Below are 19,542 nucleotides of genomic sequence, written 5' to 3'. Positions count from 1 at the left end.
GACCAGCCACCACCGGCTTCCTTCTCCACGCTGCTCCCTCCCCCACTGCACCCACGTTCACTGACTGTCCAAGGAGAAGACAGAGCTCAATCTGTTACCACTGCACCCACCCTCCTGTGCCCACACTGCGGCTGCCTTGGCATGAGAAGGCCCCCGAGTTTCGCGTTCTACAGAGATAGTAAAGCCACACTGGTAGGTGTGCGGCAGAGCCACTCACCAGCTGCTTCAGTAGGAACGGGAGGATGTCCTCCAGCGCCTGGTGGCCGATGGTGGAGTGCAGCTGCTCAAAGGTCTTGGCTGCCGCCTCTCTGACCTCCTCCAGGGGGTCACACAAAGCCTTCCTTGCCGTGGGCACCAGGGACTCGGAGAAATACAGCACCTGCAACAGCACGGGCACTGTGCCTGATACGGCAGAGGCAAGGAGGGAGCGGAGGCGAGGGCGGGCGGCGAGGACCTCTGCCCAGCCCGGCCACCACTACTCCCATGGCCTTTAACTTAGCTGCTTTCTGTGAAAACGTGCAAGTCTACAGAAGCAGAGAGGATGTGTAATTTACTTGTGAGGAGTCTAAACCCACGGACCCACTAGCACCTGATTTTTAAGGTGAGTCTTCCTGATACTCTCCACCTCTTACAGGATCCAAATTCCTTCCCACAGCGAGGCCTTCCGACGTGGCCTCCCTCCCCCAACTCGTTCCTTTGCCTACCCTCTTGAAAAACCCCAAGTTCTTCTTCAAGCTGAACTCAAAAGCCTGCTCCTCTATGAAGTCCTAGGGCTACCATGGGGCCAAGGACAGCTCTGCTCCCCTTGTAACTGATTCCACCAAAGCAAAGCTCACTATGAACCCAAGGGCTGGTTACATGTCGGCCTTGCCACCTAAGGCCTCAGCCTTCAGGGGACTCGGTAGCTCCTCAATAAGTCACAACTCTATCTGGGGACAGAACTGGTTTGTATCCTTTGCCAAATGCAAATATAAACCCCAAATGTAATACTTACACTGTTACACACGGGAGAAAAAGCCAGTCAATCTGGTGAGGGTGCCCTGGCTAAGTAACTGGCCACATGCTTACATTTCTGACTGGCCACCCACTTCATGGCTGTGCTGCTTTCCTCCCAATCGACAGCCTGCATGCACATTCAACCTACCCCCAGGAATGTTTCGGGGGTCAATTACCTTATAAAGTAAGGTCAGTGGAAAGGACTCCAAACCTCTTGACTGTTCTCGCTACTATAGTAACAGTACCACTGCTGGAGACAATACAGTCCCACCCACCAGGCACTTACTCTCATCTGCTCTGCTCCTTCTGAGGGTCTAGTCTTACAAGCATCTGAACTGTCTACAGTCAGAAGCTGGCTGTGGGGTCAGCAGGCCTGACCTTGGTGATGGCATTCAGAGCATCGAAGAGTAAGTGCAAGGCCCTCCTGCTCCCGCCGCCCCCACCACTCACACACACGCATGCCCTCCTTGCCCCCCTCCCCGCCCCCCTGCTCAGGGCACCACACATTTTAACTGAACTGATACAGAGACACAAAAGGGATTAATCTAGAGCAACCTCAAGAATGGTGAGAAAAAGATCTCCATTTCCAAAGGCCACTCAGGCCTCAAACCTGCTTAGATCTGAGCCAGAAAATCTGCTAGGAAAGCTGAGGAGGGAACTGCAGTCCACACGTGGCCCCGCCAGCAGCACCCTCTGGAGTGAGGTTCGCGTGTCCTCACGTGGAGGCGCCGCTTCTCCTGCCACCTCCCCAGCAGCTCTGAGTCAGTCACCTGCAGGTGCAAGGCCTACAGGGTGCTTAGGAGATACTCACGGCATCCCGGCTGGTGGACTTCATGATCTCGCTCAGCCCAATGCACACGCCCTGCCGCTCGTCGCTCTTCTGAGACCTCAGGCCTTCCTCAAGGATGGGAATGATCTCGGGTAGGATTTTCTCCCCTAACTTCCGGACGAGATCTCCTAATGTCCGCGCTGCGATCTGTCAGCAGAGATCAGGCCAGGATATCAACTCCCTGCAAACTCCAGAATGAGGCCCTGGAACCTCCTAGACTTTATCTGAGTCACTGGCTTAACTTCCCCAAATGTTCTTACTCCCGCAGAGTCCCCCAGGGTGCTTGCAACACTGCGTAATAAAATTATCGCTGTGTGCCTTAGGCACCTACACAACCTACAGCAAGAGCTGGCACCTCACATGTGAACAGGAAATGCTGCCTGGTCAAAGGCCAATTTCCCTGGATTGAAAACTGCAGCCTAGAAGTCACTTAAACTTGTGCTTCTGCCAAGGGGACAAACTGAATTAGGAACAGATGCTTTAGGAAAAAACCCATCTGCTCCGAGGCCTCATGCAAACCCTTTAGCGCCAAATACTCAGTTTGTTTGCCAGGGATAGGAGGTGGGGCCAAAGGAGATGGGCAGAAGTGACTATCAGCCCAGGCTGGGCCCCTCCTCTCAACAAGAACACCACCCACTAGCCCAGCACATCAGTCAGGTCACACCACGATGGTCTCTGCTTTCTCACTCCAGACCCACTGCCCTTTGCTCTTTCCTACTGTGGGCCATGTTTTTGCCCATCACAGGGCCTTTGCACACCCCATCCTTATATCTATAGCACGATCCCTGTCTGAAATAGTCCTTTGTCGCCTCCTTACCTGGTCGGTGCTCACTCATCTTTCATCTTCAAGCACCGTTTCTCGTGAGAAGCCTTTCCTGGCCCCCAGCTGGGTTGCATGGCCCTGTGGTGAGCACTTGCAGTGCCCTGTGCACTTGCAGTAGCTGCATCTGCATCTGTCTGTGTGATTACTTGATTCACATCCATCTCCTCTACCAGTGTAACTCCGTGAGGAAAAGCAATGAGGCTGCCTGTCTTCTCTATTATATGCCAGGTCTTACACCACCAGATACTTAATAAGTATTTGTTAAATGACTAAGTACTCTCCCCGTCTCTGCAGACCTGACTTGCTGGCCTCTACTAGTAAGCATCAGGGCTGCGGGGTCAGAAGCAAGGCCGAGCAACTTACCGTTCTCTTATCTGCACAGGTACTTGCCAGGAAACCCAGCAGCAGCCCGAAGAGCGTGGGCAGGATCTCACGCAGGGTGCGGGGGGTGTTGGAGACCACGATCTTCCAGACGTGCAGGGATGCTTGCCGCACAACCAGCTGGGTGTCCGAACGGCCCATGTACAGCCCTGCCAGCACCCGGTTCCGTCGGTCCACCCCCAGGGCAGTGATGATAGCCTGCAGCCAGCACAGAGGAACAGAAAACAAGGGGAGGTGAGGCCCCCACAGCATGAGTGCCCTCCACAGAGCAAGGCAACCGACGCGAGGCACGCACCTTGTTGGACTGTGCAGTCCCAAAGTTATCATCTTCAGAGGCAGTTTCCGTGGTCATCTTTCCAGTGACACCTGAGATGTGGAACAGGAGGTCCCCCAAGAGCTGAACAGAGCTGAACCTGAGAGGGCCAAGCACAGAGTCACACAGCTGCAAGGGGCAGTCTGGGGGCTCAACCAAGCACCGGGCAGGAAAGAGACTGAGGAAACGCATGGGAAATATTCCAGGTGGTTATTCTGGAATGGGAGAAAAGTTACAGGCGATTTTCATGTCTTTACACTTTCCCACTTTATTTTCTTGCCAATGAACTTTGACAATGAAAAAGAATAAATACTTTTGAAAAGACTTCATGAAAAATTCTACAATAAAATATTTTTTTAAAAGAGAGCACAAATAAAAGCATTAACAGGAAATCAGGAATGCTGATCATCAGAACTGGAGGCATCAGAAGAGGCCTAGAAGGATAAACTTCTCTTCAAATTAAGTGAGGTTTGCTGTTCTTAATAATCATAAAAAATAATAGTCACATCCAAACGTAAAATTCCAAAATACAGAATAATATGAAGAATGTGAGTATAAACAATCATTCAAACCCCCACTACTCAGGCAACCGTCCTGACACTCTGGTGACACCCTTGCATAGGGCGCCCGCTACAAAGACACGCACTCCCCCACACAGTGTGGGAATTGAGTCCACACCACGTGCGCTGGGCCACAATCTACCTGCGATGTCAGCTAGAGGCTGAGGAGCTTCCTGTGTCAGCTGATAAAGGTTCTTTACCAGAGGTCCTCAAACTTTTTAAACAGGGGGCCAGTTCACTGTCCCTCAGACATTCCACACATGTGCACTGCGGCCCGGGACAAGTCGGCTGCTAAGCAGGACAGGCAGCGGCGGCAAAAACACCAGGCGGGCCGGATAAATGTTTGCGGCGGGCCAGATAAATGTTTATGTGGCCGCGGGCCATAGTTTGAGGACCCCTGTTCTTTACCATTCTTCGTAACGACTGATAAGTTCACTGTATGGATGTGTCGTGACTTTTTAAAACCAACATCCAATTTTTCAAATGGTAAAAACAATACTGCAACAGAGAGCCTTCTACCTACATCCTTAAGCACTCAACCAAATCTGTCCTTGGAATAAAACCATAGAAGTAACATTTCCAGATTAAAAAGTATACAAGCTTAGATTGTAATACAACTGAAGGACTGACTAAAGAGAACTTTTTTAAAAGAGAATCAGAATGAAGACATTGCTACAGGAAACTAGAGGGTTACAAAATGGTTAAAAGTGAGGATCTGGAGAAAGTTGAGAGTTCTTGGCATCATTTTGCTCTTTATTTCTTCAAGTTCCCAAAATGCGAAGCTGGGTCTTTCCGCCCGAGTTCTCACCTTATTCTCCAGAGGTCGTCAAAGAGGCCTTGCTCCAGCTGGGGCAGCAGCAGGGCGATGGCCGTCTCGGCATACATGGAGATGACCCGCTGGCCCGCACGCAGCGCGGTATCACGCACAAACTCGTTCTCATCAGCAAGAGCCTGTGCACACAGAGCGGGGTCAGCCAGGGCTGCCTCCCCACCCTTCCCAAGGCACCCAGACCCAAAAGGAGATGGGACTCCTTGGACAGCAGGAAGAGGACTCCTCCCACCCAGCCCCACCAGCCAGCAGCCCTAGCAACCCCCCAGGGCACATGCATCCCACCCTCCTCAGTACGCTCTCCTGGCTGGTCAGCAGTGCCTACTTTGAGGATACAGGGGATGATGGGCCCCACGTAAGGAGTGAACTTGTCCCCAAAGGTGATGGGCAGGTAGTTGAACATCATAATGTAGCCATCTCGGACGTGGGGTGCAATGTCCACTTTGCTGGCTGTAGCCACAATTTCTGGCATCAGCTTCTCCAACTTCTCCACCCCTAAGCCAGCCATGACCTCGGCCAACCCTGCAACAAGAGACAGAATGAACCCACTGGCTCTGAGGTCCCCAGAGGGCATTTCTGGGCGGGCCCTTGGGCCTGCGCTGGCCTCACCTTGTGCAGCGCCTGAGCGATCCACGGAGCTCTGCTCATAGGTCAACGTCTCCATCAGCCACGGCAGCAAGTCCTCGAAGCACGACTCGCCCATGCCCTTCACCATGGCCCCAAGGGCCTTTGCAGACACTGTCCGCACCTGTCAGGTAACCAACAGCAGGGGTAGGGAGGAGCTGAGGGCTCAAAACAAGGTGACCAGGCAGGAGCAATGAGGGGTCCCTCGGGCTCCTTTCCTTCACCAGACAAACACAAAATTCTCAGGTATGAATTTTCTGGAGACTGGGCTAAAATAAGAAGCTCTTGCCTCCTCCCCTCCCAGACTCACCTCAGGTACAGGGTCCAAAAGGGAGGCTTTCAGGCCAGGTGTCACACTTGGCAGGTACGGAGCCAAGTCCTGCAACAACACAAGCAGTGACTCGGGTTGACTCCTGCTTCTCCGGGATCGTCCTCCTGTGGACCCTGCCTCGCCATTCTGCTGACAAGGAGCACTTGGACGGGGTGCTCCCAGAACAAGGAGGGGAAGGGGAAACCGCCAAGGGACCCGAGGCCGCCTGCAGGAGGTTGAGAGAGCCACCAGCTAGTGCAGTGCTCTTACCCCTCCTGCCCTTCTCCTAGGACCAAAGCCGGCCCAGCCTCTGGGATCTTTAGGAAATTATTTCTGCATTTTCCTTTCAGAATTGCAATATCATCTTCCCTTTCTTCACCTTAAAGGTTTATGTCTCTTAATATAGCATTCAGCCTTAGGGAACAGTTTTAAATATAGAAAAAGCCTTATGTTCACAGCAGCAACATTTAAAATGGCAAAAAACTCTGGTTACTATATGACCAACGACAGGATTATATAAGTTATAGTACATAAACTTATTGGAATATTACACAATTATTAAAATCAGTTTTAGGAATAACTCATTATAACTCGGAAATAAGTTGATGTTCAGGAATATAATTTTTAAAATGTAATGAAGAACATTAGAGAAATTGTTTTAGTGTTGGAGGACTATGGATAACATTTTTTATTTTTTCAGTTTTTCAATTTCCCAGATTTTCTAGGATTGATATAACCTTCCCACTTTCTCTGTTGTGCCCACAGCTCAGTAAAGCAGAGGTGAGGTAGATGGTGAGATCACACAAGCAAGGCCTCAGGAACAAGGAAACAAACAAGCAAGATCAATCTCCCCTAATTTCCCGAGACACTTACAGAAGCAAATGCTTGACACAAGAAAACACTGCAAGCAGTCAAAGCCTCAGCCACTTTCCCCATACTCCTGAAAGGTCTAAGGTGAGGCTGGACCTTTCCTGTACCCCAACCTGTAAAAGGGGCCCACTGGGAGGGGCCTCACCTGAGAACTGGGCTAAAGAGGACTCCAATGCTACTCTGCAAGATGCCCAGAGAACCGACATTTCCACCCTCCACACCACAATGGTCCACATCTGCCCCCAAACACAGTCAGGGACCCAATGCATGGGTGCTCCACTCCCGTGTCTCCTGTGCAAGGACTCTGTGCCCTACACCAGCATCTGCTGGTCTGTCCTGTGCCAGCCCCAGCTAGGCTGCTACCTTCTGGTCGGTCAGGGAGTACATGTTGCCAATAATCTGGGCTGCCATCTTCCGCGTGTCCGTGGAACGGTCCTGGAAGGCTCTCTGGACGATGGGCATGATGAGGGCCAGGGACGGGGCATCAATGAAGTGGACAAACTTGGTGTCCAGCAGGGTCTGCAAGCACTTCTGGGTCTTCCTGGAAGGGTCCGTCAGGGCATCCAGCAGGACGGGGGCAATGGCTGCATATCCAAACAGAGACAGGGATCGAGGAGAAGGGAGTCAGGGCAACTGCTCCCTGGAGCCTCACAAGTCACCAGCTTGGGAGGCCAGTCTGTCTGCGAAGAGCAATCCTTGCTCCACCAGGAGGGACTGGCTGGAGGCGGTAGCCGTCACCTCTCTGCACTGCAAAGCTGTGCTCTGGCGGAGTCCCTGTGGGCAGGCTTCCATGGGTCCTGAGCTGCTGGGCCTCCACTGAGAGAGCTGCTCAGGCACCATGATCCCTATTCTGGAAGCAGCCACCCAAAGTGGTTTGTGAAAACCTGGGAAGACAAAGGCCCTGAACCAGTGAGGGGAGTGGCGCACCCACGCTCAGAGCTGCTAGGCCAGATAAAACGAGCTCTCAAATTCAGCACCATCAGCCCCGCAGAAGGAATTCCAAGAGGAAAACCTGGTTTACCTTTGCCATAAGCCCAGGGAATTCAACCACTATAAAGCCCCAGACTGGTGGTCAACAATTTAAAAAAACTAATAATCCAATTTAAAAATAGGCAGAGGATTTGCACAGACAGTTGTCCACAGAAGATATGCAAATGGCCAATACGCACAAGATGTTCAACATCATTAGTCATTAGGAAAATGCAAATCAAAGTCAATGAGATGCCACTTCATCCCCACTAAGATGGCTGTAACCAGTGCTGGTTTTGCAGACAATAGGAGTGCTGGCAGCTGGAATTCTCAGACATTGCTGCTGGGACTGTCAAATGGTACAGCTGCTTTGGAAAACAGTCTAGCAGTGACTCAAATAGTTAAGCAGTTACTATAGGACCCAGCAATCCCATTCCTGGTATCTAAACAAGGGAACTAAAAACATGTCTATAAAAAACCGTGTACCCAAAGGTTCACAGCAGCACTGATCTTAATAGGCAAAAAGAGGAAACAACCAAATATCCATCAACAGATAAACAGATAAACAAAATGTGGTCCATATATACAATGGAATATCACTGGGCCATAAAAAGGAATGAAGTACTGGTACAGGGTACAGCATGGGTGAACCTTGGAAACATTATGCTAAGGAGCCAGACACAAAAGGCCACTTACTGTATGATTTACATGAAGCGTCCCAAATAGGCAAACCCCCAGAGACAAGAAATGGCTCTGGCTGGGGCTGGGGGAGGGGAGAAATGAAGAATGAATGCCAATGTGTATGGGGTTTCTTTTGGAGGTGATGGAAAATGCCCTGCAACTAAAGAGTGTGATGCTCACATGTAAAAACCACTGAACTGTACGTTTTGTTTTGTTTTTTAATATATTTTATTGATTTTTTTACAGAGAGGAAGGGAGAGAGATAGAGAGTTGAAAACATCAATGAGGGAGAAACATCAACCAGCTGCCTCCTGCACACCTCCTACTGGGGATGTGCCCGAAACCAAGGTACATGCCCTTGACCGGAATCGAATCTGGGACTTTTCAGTCCACAGGCCGACACTCTAGCCACTGAGCCAAACCGGTTTGGCATGAACTGTACATTCTTAAAAAGTGAACTTTATATTACGCAAATTATATGTCAATTAAAAAACAACAACAAACAGGTTGGATTCTCAGAATAAAGGAACTTCTAGCCCTAGCCGGTTTGGCTCAGTGGATAGAGCGTCGACATGAGGACTGAAGGGTCCCAGGTTCGATTCCAGTCAAGGGCACATGCCTGGGTGGGTTGTGGGCTCAATCCCCAGTAAGGGGCGTGCAAGAGGCAGCTGATCTATGATTCTCTCTCATCATTGATGTTTCTCTCTCTCTCTCCCTTCCTCTCTCTAACATCAATTAAAACATATTTTAAAAAAGAAGAAGAAAGGAACTTCTACTCATTCAGTAGAGATGAGACTGTTCCAGGCCTTGCCAGTCCCCAAGGCTGTTAGACATTGTAAAAACCAACAAAATCCAAGTACACCTATTAATCTAAAAAACAATAATTCCCATAATTTTCTGAACAAAAGAAAAATCTAGTAACACCTGGGCTGAGCTACACTGAATGACATTGAGGCTCCAATGCTGAAGCTTAAAATTTAACAAGGTAGCTGGCTAGGTTTTATTTCTAGAAATCAACCTCTTCCCAACACTCAAGAAAGAACCACACTAAGAGCGCAGTTAAGGGGAGTAACTGTCCCTAACCTTCCCCTCTATCTCACGTCTCCTGCAATGAGATCAGAAAGTTCCCAAAGATCCTAACACATCGGGTGATACTGAGATGGTCCAGAGCTTGTCAGTCAATTCTGTTGACCTTGGACTCAGCTTAGCGCACAGAGCTCTCTGTCAAGGTGCTTCTGAGCTGCTGACTCAGTTTCCCTACCTGTGCAGTCAATAACAACTGCTCCAGACAAGCAGGAAGACCCACCACTTCCTAACTACCAGTTAGTCTAGAAAAAGAGCTTCCAGAGTTTCTTTCACCGTGAACTTATCCTCAGCATGTTCCCTGCAGTGTCCAGGGACAGGAGGAGGAGCAGGGCCACTGCCCACTGTAAGAGAGGCCTACCCAGGATCTCCGGGTTCCTGATGACGGAGCCGATCTGCCTGAGCGCCTGCTGTCCGGCCTTCTGCACTTTGACGTGGGAGTCGGTCAGCACCTCCGTGAGCTTGGGCACGATGTTGGGCAGACAGGAGGACAGCTGCTTGGGAGCACAGTAAGCCATTGCCCCAAGCAACTCCACCGACCCTGCAGAGGCAGACACACGTCCAGTGTAGAATCGCTCAGTACAGGCCAACAGTCGCCTGGCTGCTGCCAGGCAAGGGACAACCAGCCTGGTCCTCTGCAGGCTGTGCTCAAGCAGTCCCCCGGCAGAGGGCGGAGGGCAGAGGGCAGAGGGCAGAGGACGGAGGACGGAGGACGGCATCCAGCAGAGCCCAGGATCAGGAAGACCTGGCTTAGTCCTGGCTGTGATCCAAGGCCAATTTACTGCATTTCTCTGGCCTCAGTCTCCTCAGCCACAAATGAGGGAACTAATTTTGATTTGTGATTTTCAAACTGCAGGGAAAAGCCTGAGGGACCCAGGGGAAAGACACCAAGCGCGAGGGCCCCAGACCTTGACCTTCCGCAGACCAGAGTAGCTCTGCTTAAATCTCTTGTATATTAGGGTTCCAAATAAGATTACATTTTTAAAAAGGGTTTAATGGGGAGAAAGCTTTAAAAATCACTAAACTAGCCACAGACAAGCTTTAAAGCTCTGGGATTTCCTGATTTAGGGCTGCATCTTCTGTCAGAGGCCTGCTCTTTGCAGGTAAGCAAAGCATACCAGCTTCTGAGGGACTGGGCTGCCCAACAGCAGTCTTGGCCTTATCATCTCTGGGCCGGGAAGCACACACATGGCTACCTGGGACCCCCTGAGGGCAGTGTTTGGGACAGGAAGTTAGGACAAAGGCACGGAAGAGAGTGGCCTCACCGGCTTTGGTCCTCCAGGATTCCTCCTCCAGGGCAGCCAATAAGGAGGGGAGCACTAGCTTCACCCCGTGAGCACTCAGGTTGCTCATCACAGCTTTGGCACAATCATCTGCAGCCTCAAGGAGGAGAAAAAACGTTCAGGGGCCTCCTCACCCAACCAAGGATCAAGGCCTGACTCCAGACCAAGTCTCCCCCGGTAACCAGCACTTACTGAGGAGCCTCCTGTGTCAGCCCCTGTGCGACACGGCTTCTCATCTCATAAAGCTTCAGTGATTTACAGGGAATCAGGGAGTCCAGACCAATAACTGGGGCCCAAGGTATGGTGACGTGGACGCCACCAGGGTGCACACTCTATCTGTTAGTGGGGCTTTCCACCACCTCAGCCTCCCTGCTGAGTCTCACAGCCGCGGCCAGCAGGTCTCCTGTGCAGCCTCAGGACTTACCTCACGTACATACTGGTTCCCATCCCCGAAGCACAGCAGCAGATGGGGCAGCACGTGAACCACGTACGGCTCGAAGAGCTTCCCCAGCATGGTGCAGAGCATCTCGAAAGCAAAGAGGGCTCCTGGGGAAGAAGGTGGACAGCTGGGACAACGTCCCTGCAACCTCCTCACCTTCTGGAAACACTCAGGGCGGCTGAGGGATTGACGTGGCTGCCCCATGAAGCAGCAGCACCCTCTGCCTCCCCCACCAGCACAGACATGGCTGAGCAGAAAGGGAAGGAAATTTATCCATGACTTCTTGGCACTAACGGCCAGAAAGGCAAAATATCTCTCAGCTAAGAATACTGCTGACTTAAGCGAGGCCAGGCCACAACAGCAAGGCCCAGATAAAATGAGTCACACACAGTTGTCCCTCTGTAGTGCAAACACCAGCCCCTCGGAGGGGAAGGAAAGGCCAGAGTCCCCCCTCTGGCAGCCTCGGGGCCGAAGAGACACTCACCCTCTCGCCGGCGGAAATTCTTCTTATCCTGGATGGCATCGGTCAGCGCTGCCATCATTTCCTGCTGCTTCAGCGACAGAATGCCCAGGCCCTTCACCAGGCCCGCCAGCCCGTACGCGGCCCCCCTGCGCTCAGCGTACTTGTCCGACTCCAGCAGCTGCTGCATAAGCCTCTGGACCATTGCTCCCGCGTCCTCTCTGACAGCGGGCACGAGGGGTGGCAAGCAGCTGGCCACGGACTCCTGGACCTAAAGGAGGGGCCTGCCACGTCAGGAACCACAGCCTTCCCTGGTGGCTGGCACAGTCCTACACAGCACCTCCCCACTAGATGCCCCAAGCCCCATCTTAGCCACTGTCTGTCAGACAACACAGAGTGTCAGAAAAGCAGTGTTACGCATTCACGTGTGCGTGGACCCCATCAGGGTGCACACTGTATCTGTTAGTGACGACAGCATCAGCCATTACGGCGCTTTCTAGTCTAAAGGGAGAACCTAGGTCAGGGTGGGTGGGAAGCTCCAGGAAGACTAAACCCCCTCACAGAATAAGATCCAGGAGAAAGCACGCTACTGCGCCTCCATAACAACGGCCCACGTCTCCCAGCTGTCAAACTTAGCAAAGGGCCGTGCTACCTGGGCCGACGGGACCTTCACAGTGTGGCCTGCACTTGATGAGGACATTCTAGGTAGTCCAAAGTGTAAGCTGCAAAATTTATAAATGTGTTTTTAAAAAGAAAAAAAGTCTTTCACTGTGGGTTGGAGGCTGCATTAAAGGGCCCCTGAAACATGTAACAGACACGTAGAGAAGGTCAGAAAAAACCTGACACAAGAGGCAGCCGCTTTGTGTTTTGTTTAAATCTTGGTACCGCCAGTGCCAAGTTTATACTAAATGAAAAAATAAAAACACACCAAACAACCGTTAGAAAATGAGTAGAAAAGAATGAAGACATCTAGGCGGTCCACCAGAACAAGTAACACAGTAATCCCTGCTTGGAGGGGCTCTTCACTCTAAGCCAGGCTGTCCCCTAAGACAGGGACGCATTCTTGCAGAGCGCTGGGCCCTTGGGACCCTGATACCCAATTCCCTAAGATCCCACTGCCTCCCCCCAGTCATGCCTCGGGTGGCAGGTACCTGCTGGGAGGGGGTGGAAAGGGCAGCAATGAGCTTGGCCACGATGGGCTTCACTTTGGGGTCACTCTTGTCCAGGTGCTTGGCGAGGGAGCCCATGAGGACCACCACACTCTGCCGCACAGCGTCATAGCTGGCATCGTTGGGCGCATTCTTCAGGAACTCCTCGAACACCGGCAGCAGCGAGTTGACGTTTTCCTGGAGAGCACCCAGGGCTCACATCCACCCCACAGGCTATGTTTGGGGCTGACAGTCTGCCCGAGGACCAAGCCTGAATCTGCCGGAATAGCTGCCCTGACAAGCCCACCAAGAATGCCAGCGCCTCCAGGTTTTCTGGCAAGACTGCAGCCAGAAGCTGTAAGAACTTAATTCCCTTTTGGGGTCGTTTTTGGTTCAAAATAAATACAAATGGAATTTTCCATGGGGCCAGTGATGTGCAGGATCTCCGGCACTCGGCCTCCCTGTCACCATCGCTCAGCTCAGCCTTCTCCCCCGCCCCTCAGTGGCGGAAACCTTTACCTTCCCGTGGGCGTTGAGGGTCGCAAGGGCCGCATCTAACATGCACTTCCGGACATCAGGGTTTCGGTCGTTGAGAGCATCGGGGACAAAAAACTGAAAGAGTGGCTTCACCTGAGAGCTGTCCAAACACTGGGAGAGCTTGTTCAGGGCCAAAGCCAGGCCACACCTGGGAAAGCAATGGGAGCGTGTCAGGGAGGCGAGAGCTGGCCAGGGGCCGCCTCTGCAGCTGGGATCTGCTCTGTTAGTCACAAGGAGGGAGTCGCCAACAGCAAGTACCACTTTGCAAGGCAGAGCACAGCACAACCCACTGCCCAGGGCTTACCCACTGAACCACATTGACCTGGAGCAGCCCACTTGTCAAACAGAAACCTGCCATCTGCTCAGTTTCCCTCCCACAGGATGACCAGCTTTGCCTGCTCCCCCCTGAGTGCAGTGCCCGCCCCCTTACTTCCAGGGCAGGTTATGAGAGAAGAGAGAGGTAAAGGGATCGGATCTGAAATCACTCGGAAATGGACATATTCTATAAATGCAAAGTGCTACTCATCTCTTTAGTTACAGAGCAGTAAGACGGTCCCCAAGGATCCCTGAGGACCTGGAGGCCTGAAGGAAAGGAGAGACAGGCCCCGGCCAATGGCCAGCATGGAGGAAGCCAGCACCTGAATTCCGGTCTCTGACTCTGAGGGAGGTCCTCTCCTCTCCTCCCCTGTTCAATTAATCTGTGCTGCCTCCTCACATCACCAGCCCAGCCAACCTGCTACCTCTCAGGAAGCTGAGCGGAACCAGACTGAACAGCTGTCATACCTGGCTTCCCACTGATCTGGAGGAGATTCTGAGATAACTCGTCCCAAAGCATCCAGCACTGGGGGCGGCCGCTGCAACAGACAGTTGACAGATGAGCTGCAGTGCTCTCCCCAACAAGCCGGGCAAGCCAGCGACCCGAGTGTGAGGCTGTGACCAGTCACAGCCACCCTGAGCCACAGTGAGCTCCAAGACTCCTGTCTGGAGCAAGTCCGAGGCTAAGCAGAGTCCGACCTACCCTCACGCCACCCAGACCACCCAGGACACATAGGCTACTCACATAGAGCTTCTCCTGATAAATCTCCATGAGCCTGCCCATCACCTCGGCCGCCTGCCGCTGGTACCGCGCCACGGCCTGGGAGAGGGCTTCAGCCCCAGCCTGCCGCACAGCTGCCTCGTGGTAGATGACATCGTCAATCAGCAAGGAGCAGAGGTCTGGCTGCAAATCTAAGCCCATCGTCGACCAGAGCCTATGCAGGCCAAAGGGTGGGGCTGGTCAGACACAAGATCTGTAGCACCTGCCCTGGCAAACCCAACCACCCAGCCCTTCTCTCGCTGCAGACTGAGCACACTGGGCTCAGTCATTCTCTAAGAGGGCTCTCACCTCTCAGCCAGCTTCCGGATCTCCTCCTCCTTGTCAAACTTGACCACCCAGAGCCTCCGCAGAAGATTTAGGCCGTTCTTCTCGTCGGTATCAGGCGCTGGCAATACCATGTGGAGTTCCATCAGCCCCTGCGAGGGTGTAAGATTGAACCATGTGAGGTGCAACCTTTCAGAGGAGCCCCGACTTGCCTCCTCGCCTCCCTCTAGGGCTGTAGCCACGTGCGGGTCTTCAAAGTTAAATCAATTAAAATTAATTACAATTCCTTATTATATCAGCCACATCGCAAGTGCTCAATAGCTACACATTGGCTAGCGGCTACAGCACTGGACAGCACAGACCTATTTCCATCACCACAGGACGTTCCCCTGGCATCACTGGTCTAGGGAGTGCTGTGAATCAGCTCAGCTCACTAGCATCTCTGTCTCTTTAAATGGCTTTTCTTTTGTGAAATGATGGTATGTAATAATAGACTCTTTCTTAATGTAAAACTTAAATATTTAACTAAATATGCAAGACAGATTAAACCTCAAAAAAAGGACATTCTCTTTGTTTTGTCTTTAAGGACAATTTACCATACTGCCATCGTTTGTCAGATTCTACCAAGGACCAGTGGAAACTCTGTCCCCGGTCAATAGCAGGGAGCTACAGACTGGCATTTGGGAACCACTGTCTCATGCTCCTGAGCGATCTTTTAGTTTTTGGTCCAAAAATACCAAAAAGCCACGTACAAGCTGGTGGGATGAAGAGATGAACTAAACCTATGAGGTATAGCTGTCCTATAAAAGTACCAAGATCCACATTCCAGCTTACAAATCAGGTGAAGTCTTCCAAGGTGAAGAAAAAATAAGACAGCCATACAGCAAAACTGTCCCGTCGTTCCAACTCCTAGAACGAGCCGACCCACACCCTGTGACCTCTTCTCTGTGCCTCCAAACACACTGCACAAATCTGAGGCATCTCCTCAGCTTAAACACTTGCACTAGGGATGCCACGGTGGCCCCGAGGGGAAGTGAGCCCGCACCCGGAGCGCCGTGTCCCGCACGCTGTCACACGGGGACCGCAGGGCACAGAGCAGCACGTCCACCGCCTCCTGCTCTGCGAAGGCACAGCCATCCTTGCCACTGCTGCTGGCACACAGGGCGGTCAGGGCGTTGGAAGCCAGAACCTAAGGAAAACATTGACACACTGTTTACTCCTACAGAGTCAGGCAGAGGCCAGGGACCCAGAGAGGGGTTTGAACTGAGAATGCCCACCCCAAGCCACACCAGCGCTAAGACCCCAGCGCTGGTCAAAACCAGGGGCAGGACCCTTCACTAACTGAGCACAGTCAGGCTGGCTCTCAAAAGCAGCCCTTCTTTCTGCTCAAGTGCAAAGGTGAGGGCTGAGAAAGGGAAGTAGGACTCAACCCCGAACACCGGGACCTGTGGTCAGGGTCACAAACTGAGTCATAGCGACAGCCAACTGAGCCCCAGATCACCTGCAGGCGGGGAGAGCTTGTCCCGATCACCCAAGTCAGAAGGCGCAGCATGGCCACGCGAGGCAGCAGCTCCGGGCCGTTCTAGGAGAGGAGAGCAGGAAAGTCAGGTGAGGTGAGGGGAAAGCCTGTAACCAGGCCGGTGGCACGTGAAGCCACAGCAGAGCATTCTAGGTCTTCTGGCCAACTCTCCTGTAGGAACCCCATCAGGCTTACAACTGAACCCACACTAGCCAACCCCAGTGAACCATGATCCTCAGGGACTCAGAATCAAATTCATTCTGGAACTTGCTTGAAATTCACAGGATATGAAATACAGGTGGCCCATCAACATATGGATATTTAACTTTACAAGTCAGTCAAGAAACGCAAAATAAAGGAGGTCCCATTCTTTCACTCATTGTTGGCAAGATGACCATGACCTGAGGCTGCATCCGCTTTGGAGAGAAGGGAACTAACTCCTGTGAGGATGGAGCTCAGCACATGTCGCACACCAGCGGTTCCAGCCCAGGACCCTGTCCCTGTGGAGATGCTCACGGGGCGTGCAGGAAGCATACACATACGGAGGTCACACCACTGTGCGGCTCAAAATAAGGCAGAGCTGGAAACAGCCTTAAAATACCCCTCACAGGTAGTCGTCACTAAAACACAATGCACCCACAGCACTAAATCCCACGCAGCCTGCAAAATCAATAAAAGAGACCCACAGGCACTGACATGGAAGGAGACCCAGAGTATCTGCTTTATTACGTGTGTGTGTGTGTGTGTGTGTGTGCGCGCACACGCACGGGGGGAGAGGGTGAGTTCTGCGTGTGCATAAAGAAAGGCCCACAAGGGTATAACCATTACCTCTGGAAAGTGGCAATTTTTTTTTTTTCTGTATTGTTGGAATTTTTAAAAATATGCATGATTGCCCTGGTTCAGTGGATAGAGCATCGGCCTGTGGACTGATCTCTATCTCTCTCTTCCTTCCTCTCAGAAATCAATAAAAATGTATTTTAAAAAAAAATATATGCATGATTTTGGCAAACTTTTAGAACATAATCTATTAAAAAGATCCAATCTCATAATTGTAAGCCAAAGGGAAAGTGGCCAATGTTATCTTCTGAGTTAGAAATACAACAAACACAATAAGTGAATTCAAAATCCTTCAACTTCTTTGGGTCAGAAACTCAAACAGGAGTGTGGAGACCTGTAAAGAACATTCGGGTTCTCCTACCAAAAGCTGCTACTGTACAAGCACACACTCCAGGCCCCACCAGAACTACTGATGGGCCAGGAAGTGTCGCAAGCCCCTGCCTCCCAACACCCTCCAGCCCAAGGGCGAGCTAAGGTGCCCTGCCAACCTCGTCCACGCGCCCAGGCGGGTTGCTGGGTGTGGCCCTCAGCTGGGCGTGGACGGTGAGGATCTGAAGAATCTGAGCCATGCGCTCCTCCTCCTCCTCACTGTGGTGGGGCATCTCGGTCAGCACCATCTTCAGAAATGGGAAGACTAAGGAAAAGGCTGGCGCGGACAGGGGTGCAGCATCTGTGAGCAACAAGCAGACAAGATCCTGCAGGCAGGGCAGGGCACTGGGCACTGCTGCCTGTTTCCACCCTCAGGGCAAGTGGGCAGGGGGAAAGCTGGAGGCCCTGACACTCAGAAGCACACAGTATGACAGCAGGGATGAAAGCCAAGCCTGCTCCCACCCCACACACTGCCCAGTTCCAGAACGTGAGTTAAACAGACACGTCTATTCCAGTGACAAGAAGTGAACCCTCAATGGGGTTGCAGCAGCAGCTCACAGACCAGGACTGGACTCAGAAACCCTCCACTGGTCCAACTCCCCCCCACCCCGTTTTTCAGATCAGAAAACAAGGCAAGGAGGGTGGAGACTCGCCAATGGCCACAGCCTCAGGAAGCCCAGGGGATGAGGCAGCTCACACACTCCCTGCACCAGCTCATGCCAAGTGTCCTTTGTGCCGCCCTTACCTGGCTCACCCTTGCGCACCGTGCTGGTGATGGTGTGGCTGTGCAACAGGGTCACCGCCCTCTTCACAGCCACCGACAGCTCTTCCTGGCACCATGACTTATCCAGGGCACACTCTGGCTTCAGCAGGCGCAGAGTCACGTGGCTCACCAAGGTGCCTGTACCCAAGAGAAGAGACCCAGCAGGGATGACCCACACAGACGCGAAGAATCTGGCCCAGCACAGAGGTGCCATGTCCCTCTGACTTAATAGTAATCAATTCTGCTGTGCCCAAAAGTCCTTAACCTAAATTTCCATTTCCTCTTCATGACAGCACCGAAGGGTAGGCAGGCAGGGAGGTGTCCTGACACTAAGAAATTAAAAGTACGCTGAAAGGAGGCATGAGCCACCCAAGCGTATTCAGCCAAGAGCAAAGCTCTATTCGCATGGTGCTCCCACCTTCCAAGCAGCAAGCCCAGCAGGCAGGTAACAGTTCTGGCAGGCGCCATATGCACTGACTCAGAACCTTTTCCCAGACTCTTTTTTTATACTAGAGCCCCGGTGCACGGATTTGTGCACATTAAAAAGAAATTAATTAGGTGGACTGTGGGGTGGGACGGGGTGGGACTGGGTGAGACGGGCTGGACACACCCTGGAGCCAACCTCTCGAGATCCCTCCCCAGCTGGCCACACCTAGGGCAGCAGCAGGGCTCAAAGGGCATCTGTGGAGTGAGTGGGGTCCCCCTGGCAGGTGGGGTCCCTTGGCCTGGCCTGCGGGGATCGGGCCGAAACCGGCAGTCTGACATCCCCTGAGGGGCCCCAGGGTGTGAGATGGCACTCTGCAAAGTTGCTGTCACTCAGCAGCTCCTGCATTGAGCATCTGACCCCTGGTGGTCAGTGTGTGTCATACCTACTGTCCAGTCGGCCAGTCGCTTAGTCATTTATATATATAGATTTCAATTACAGTTTACATTCAATATTATTTTGTCTTAATTTCAGGTGTATGGCATAGTCATTACACACTCATATACTTTACAAAGTGTTCCCCTGATATTTCTAGTACCCACCTGGCACCATATACAGTTATTACACTATTAATGACTACATTCCCTATGCTATTCTCTACATCCCCATGACTATGTTGTAATTACCAATTTATACGTCTTAATCTCACCTTGTCCCCCAGCTCCCCAGTCCCCCTCCCCTCTGACAAACATCAGCCTATTTCCTTTCAGATTCATTTTTCCAGAACTCATTTTCACTCAGAAGGTTCTTATTCTAGCCTCTCATGGGAACGTTCCCTTTAGGCTAGGAAGCACATCTGCTCAATTCCCAGACACCCTACCTGATCTTTATTTCACCACAGCAAACAGAAAGCTGAAAATCAGAGACCTCTCACCACTGACACATGGCTGCTCAGGAGCTCTAGGCCCCACTAACTAGCCACGTGGCACCAAACCACCCCCACTGCCTCTGACTTTGACTTCCTAGTTTTAAAACTGCTATAGAAAGACCACACTGACTGCCCAGCTGGCATGGCTCAGTGGTCGAGCATTGACCTATGAACCAGGAGATCACGATTCAATTCCCGGTCAGGACA

General features: G+C 52.0%; 1 protein-coding gene across 1 annotated transcript in view; it reads right to left on the bottom strand.

The window, feature by feature from the left end:
- Positions 1 to 19,542, bottom strand: part of GCN1 (GCN1 activator of EIF2AK4) — a gene marked incomplete at its 5' end in the record, with an annotated part of 49,700 nt that overhangs the window by 12,242 nt on the left and 17,916 nt on the right. Inside the window, 22 exons of the mRNA XM_081113716.1 lie at positions 218 to 379; positions 1,808 to 1,972; positions 3,012 to 3,227; positions 3,325 to 3,442; positions 4,711 to 4,853; positions 5,057 to 5,253; positions 5,341 to 5,479; positions 5,666 to 5,734; positions 6,899 to 7,119; positions 9,630 to 9,809; positions 10,534 to 10,648; positions 10,976 to 11,097; positions 11,475 to 11,721; positions 12,602 to 12,796; positions 13,118 to 13,283; positions 13,919 to 13,989; positions 14,196 to 14,385; positions 14,520 to 14,647; positions 15,541 to 15,684; positions 15,997 to 16,077; positions 17,340 to 17,521; positions 17,966 to 18,121. Of these exons, the coding sequence (XP_080969842.1) occupies positions 218 to 379; positions 1,808 to 1,972; positions 3,012 to 3,227; positions 3,325 to 3,442; positions 4,711 to 4,853; positions 5,057 to 5,253; positions 5,341 to 5,479; positions 5,666 to 5,734; positions 6,899 to 7,119; positions 9,630 to 9,809; positions 10,534 to 10,648; positions 10,976 to 11,097; positions 11,475 to 11,721; positions 12,602 to 12,796; positions 13,118 to 13,283; positions 13,919 to 13,989; positions 14,196 to 14,385; positions 14,520 to 14,647; positions 15,541 to 15,684; positions 15,997 to 16,077; positions 17,340 to 17,521; positions 17,966 to 18,121 (3,407 nt within the window). The remainder of the gene's footprint in view (positions 1 to 217; positions 380 to 1,807; positions 1,973 to 3,011; positions 3,228 to 3,324; positions 3,443 to 4,710; positions 4,854 to 5,056; positions 5,254 to 5,340; positions 5,480 to 5,665; positions 5,735 to 6,898; positions 7,120 to 9,629; positions 9,810 to 10,533; positions 10,649 to 10,975; positions 11,098 to 11,474; positions 11,722 to 12,601; positions 12,797 to 13,117; positions 13,284 to 13,918; positions 13,990 to 14,195; positions 14,386 to 14,519; positions 14,648 to 15,540; positions 15,685 to 15,996; positions 16,078 to 17,339; positions 17,522 to 17,965; positions 18,122 to 19,542) is intronic.

This window comes from Myotis nattereri, assembly GCF_964212035.1.
Source record: "Myotis nattereri genome assembly, chromosome: 19".
NCBI classification, from domain to species: domain Eukaryota; kingdom Metazoa; phylum Chordata; class Mammalia; order Chiroptera; family Vespertilionidae; genus Myotis; species Myotis nattereri.
The sequence above is the reverse complement of the archived record's forward strand: the minus strand, read 5'-3'. Positions and strand labels throughout refer to the sequence as shown.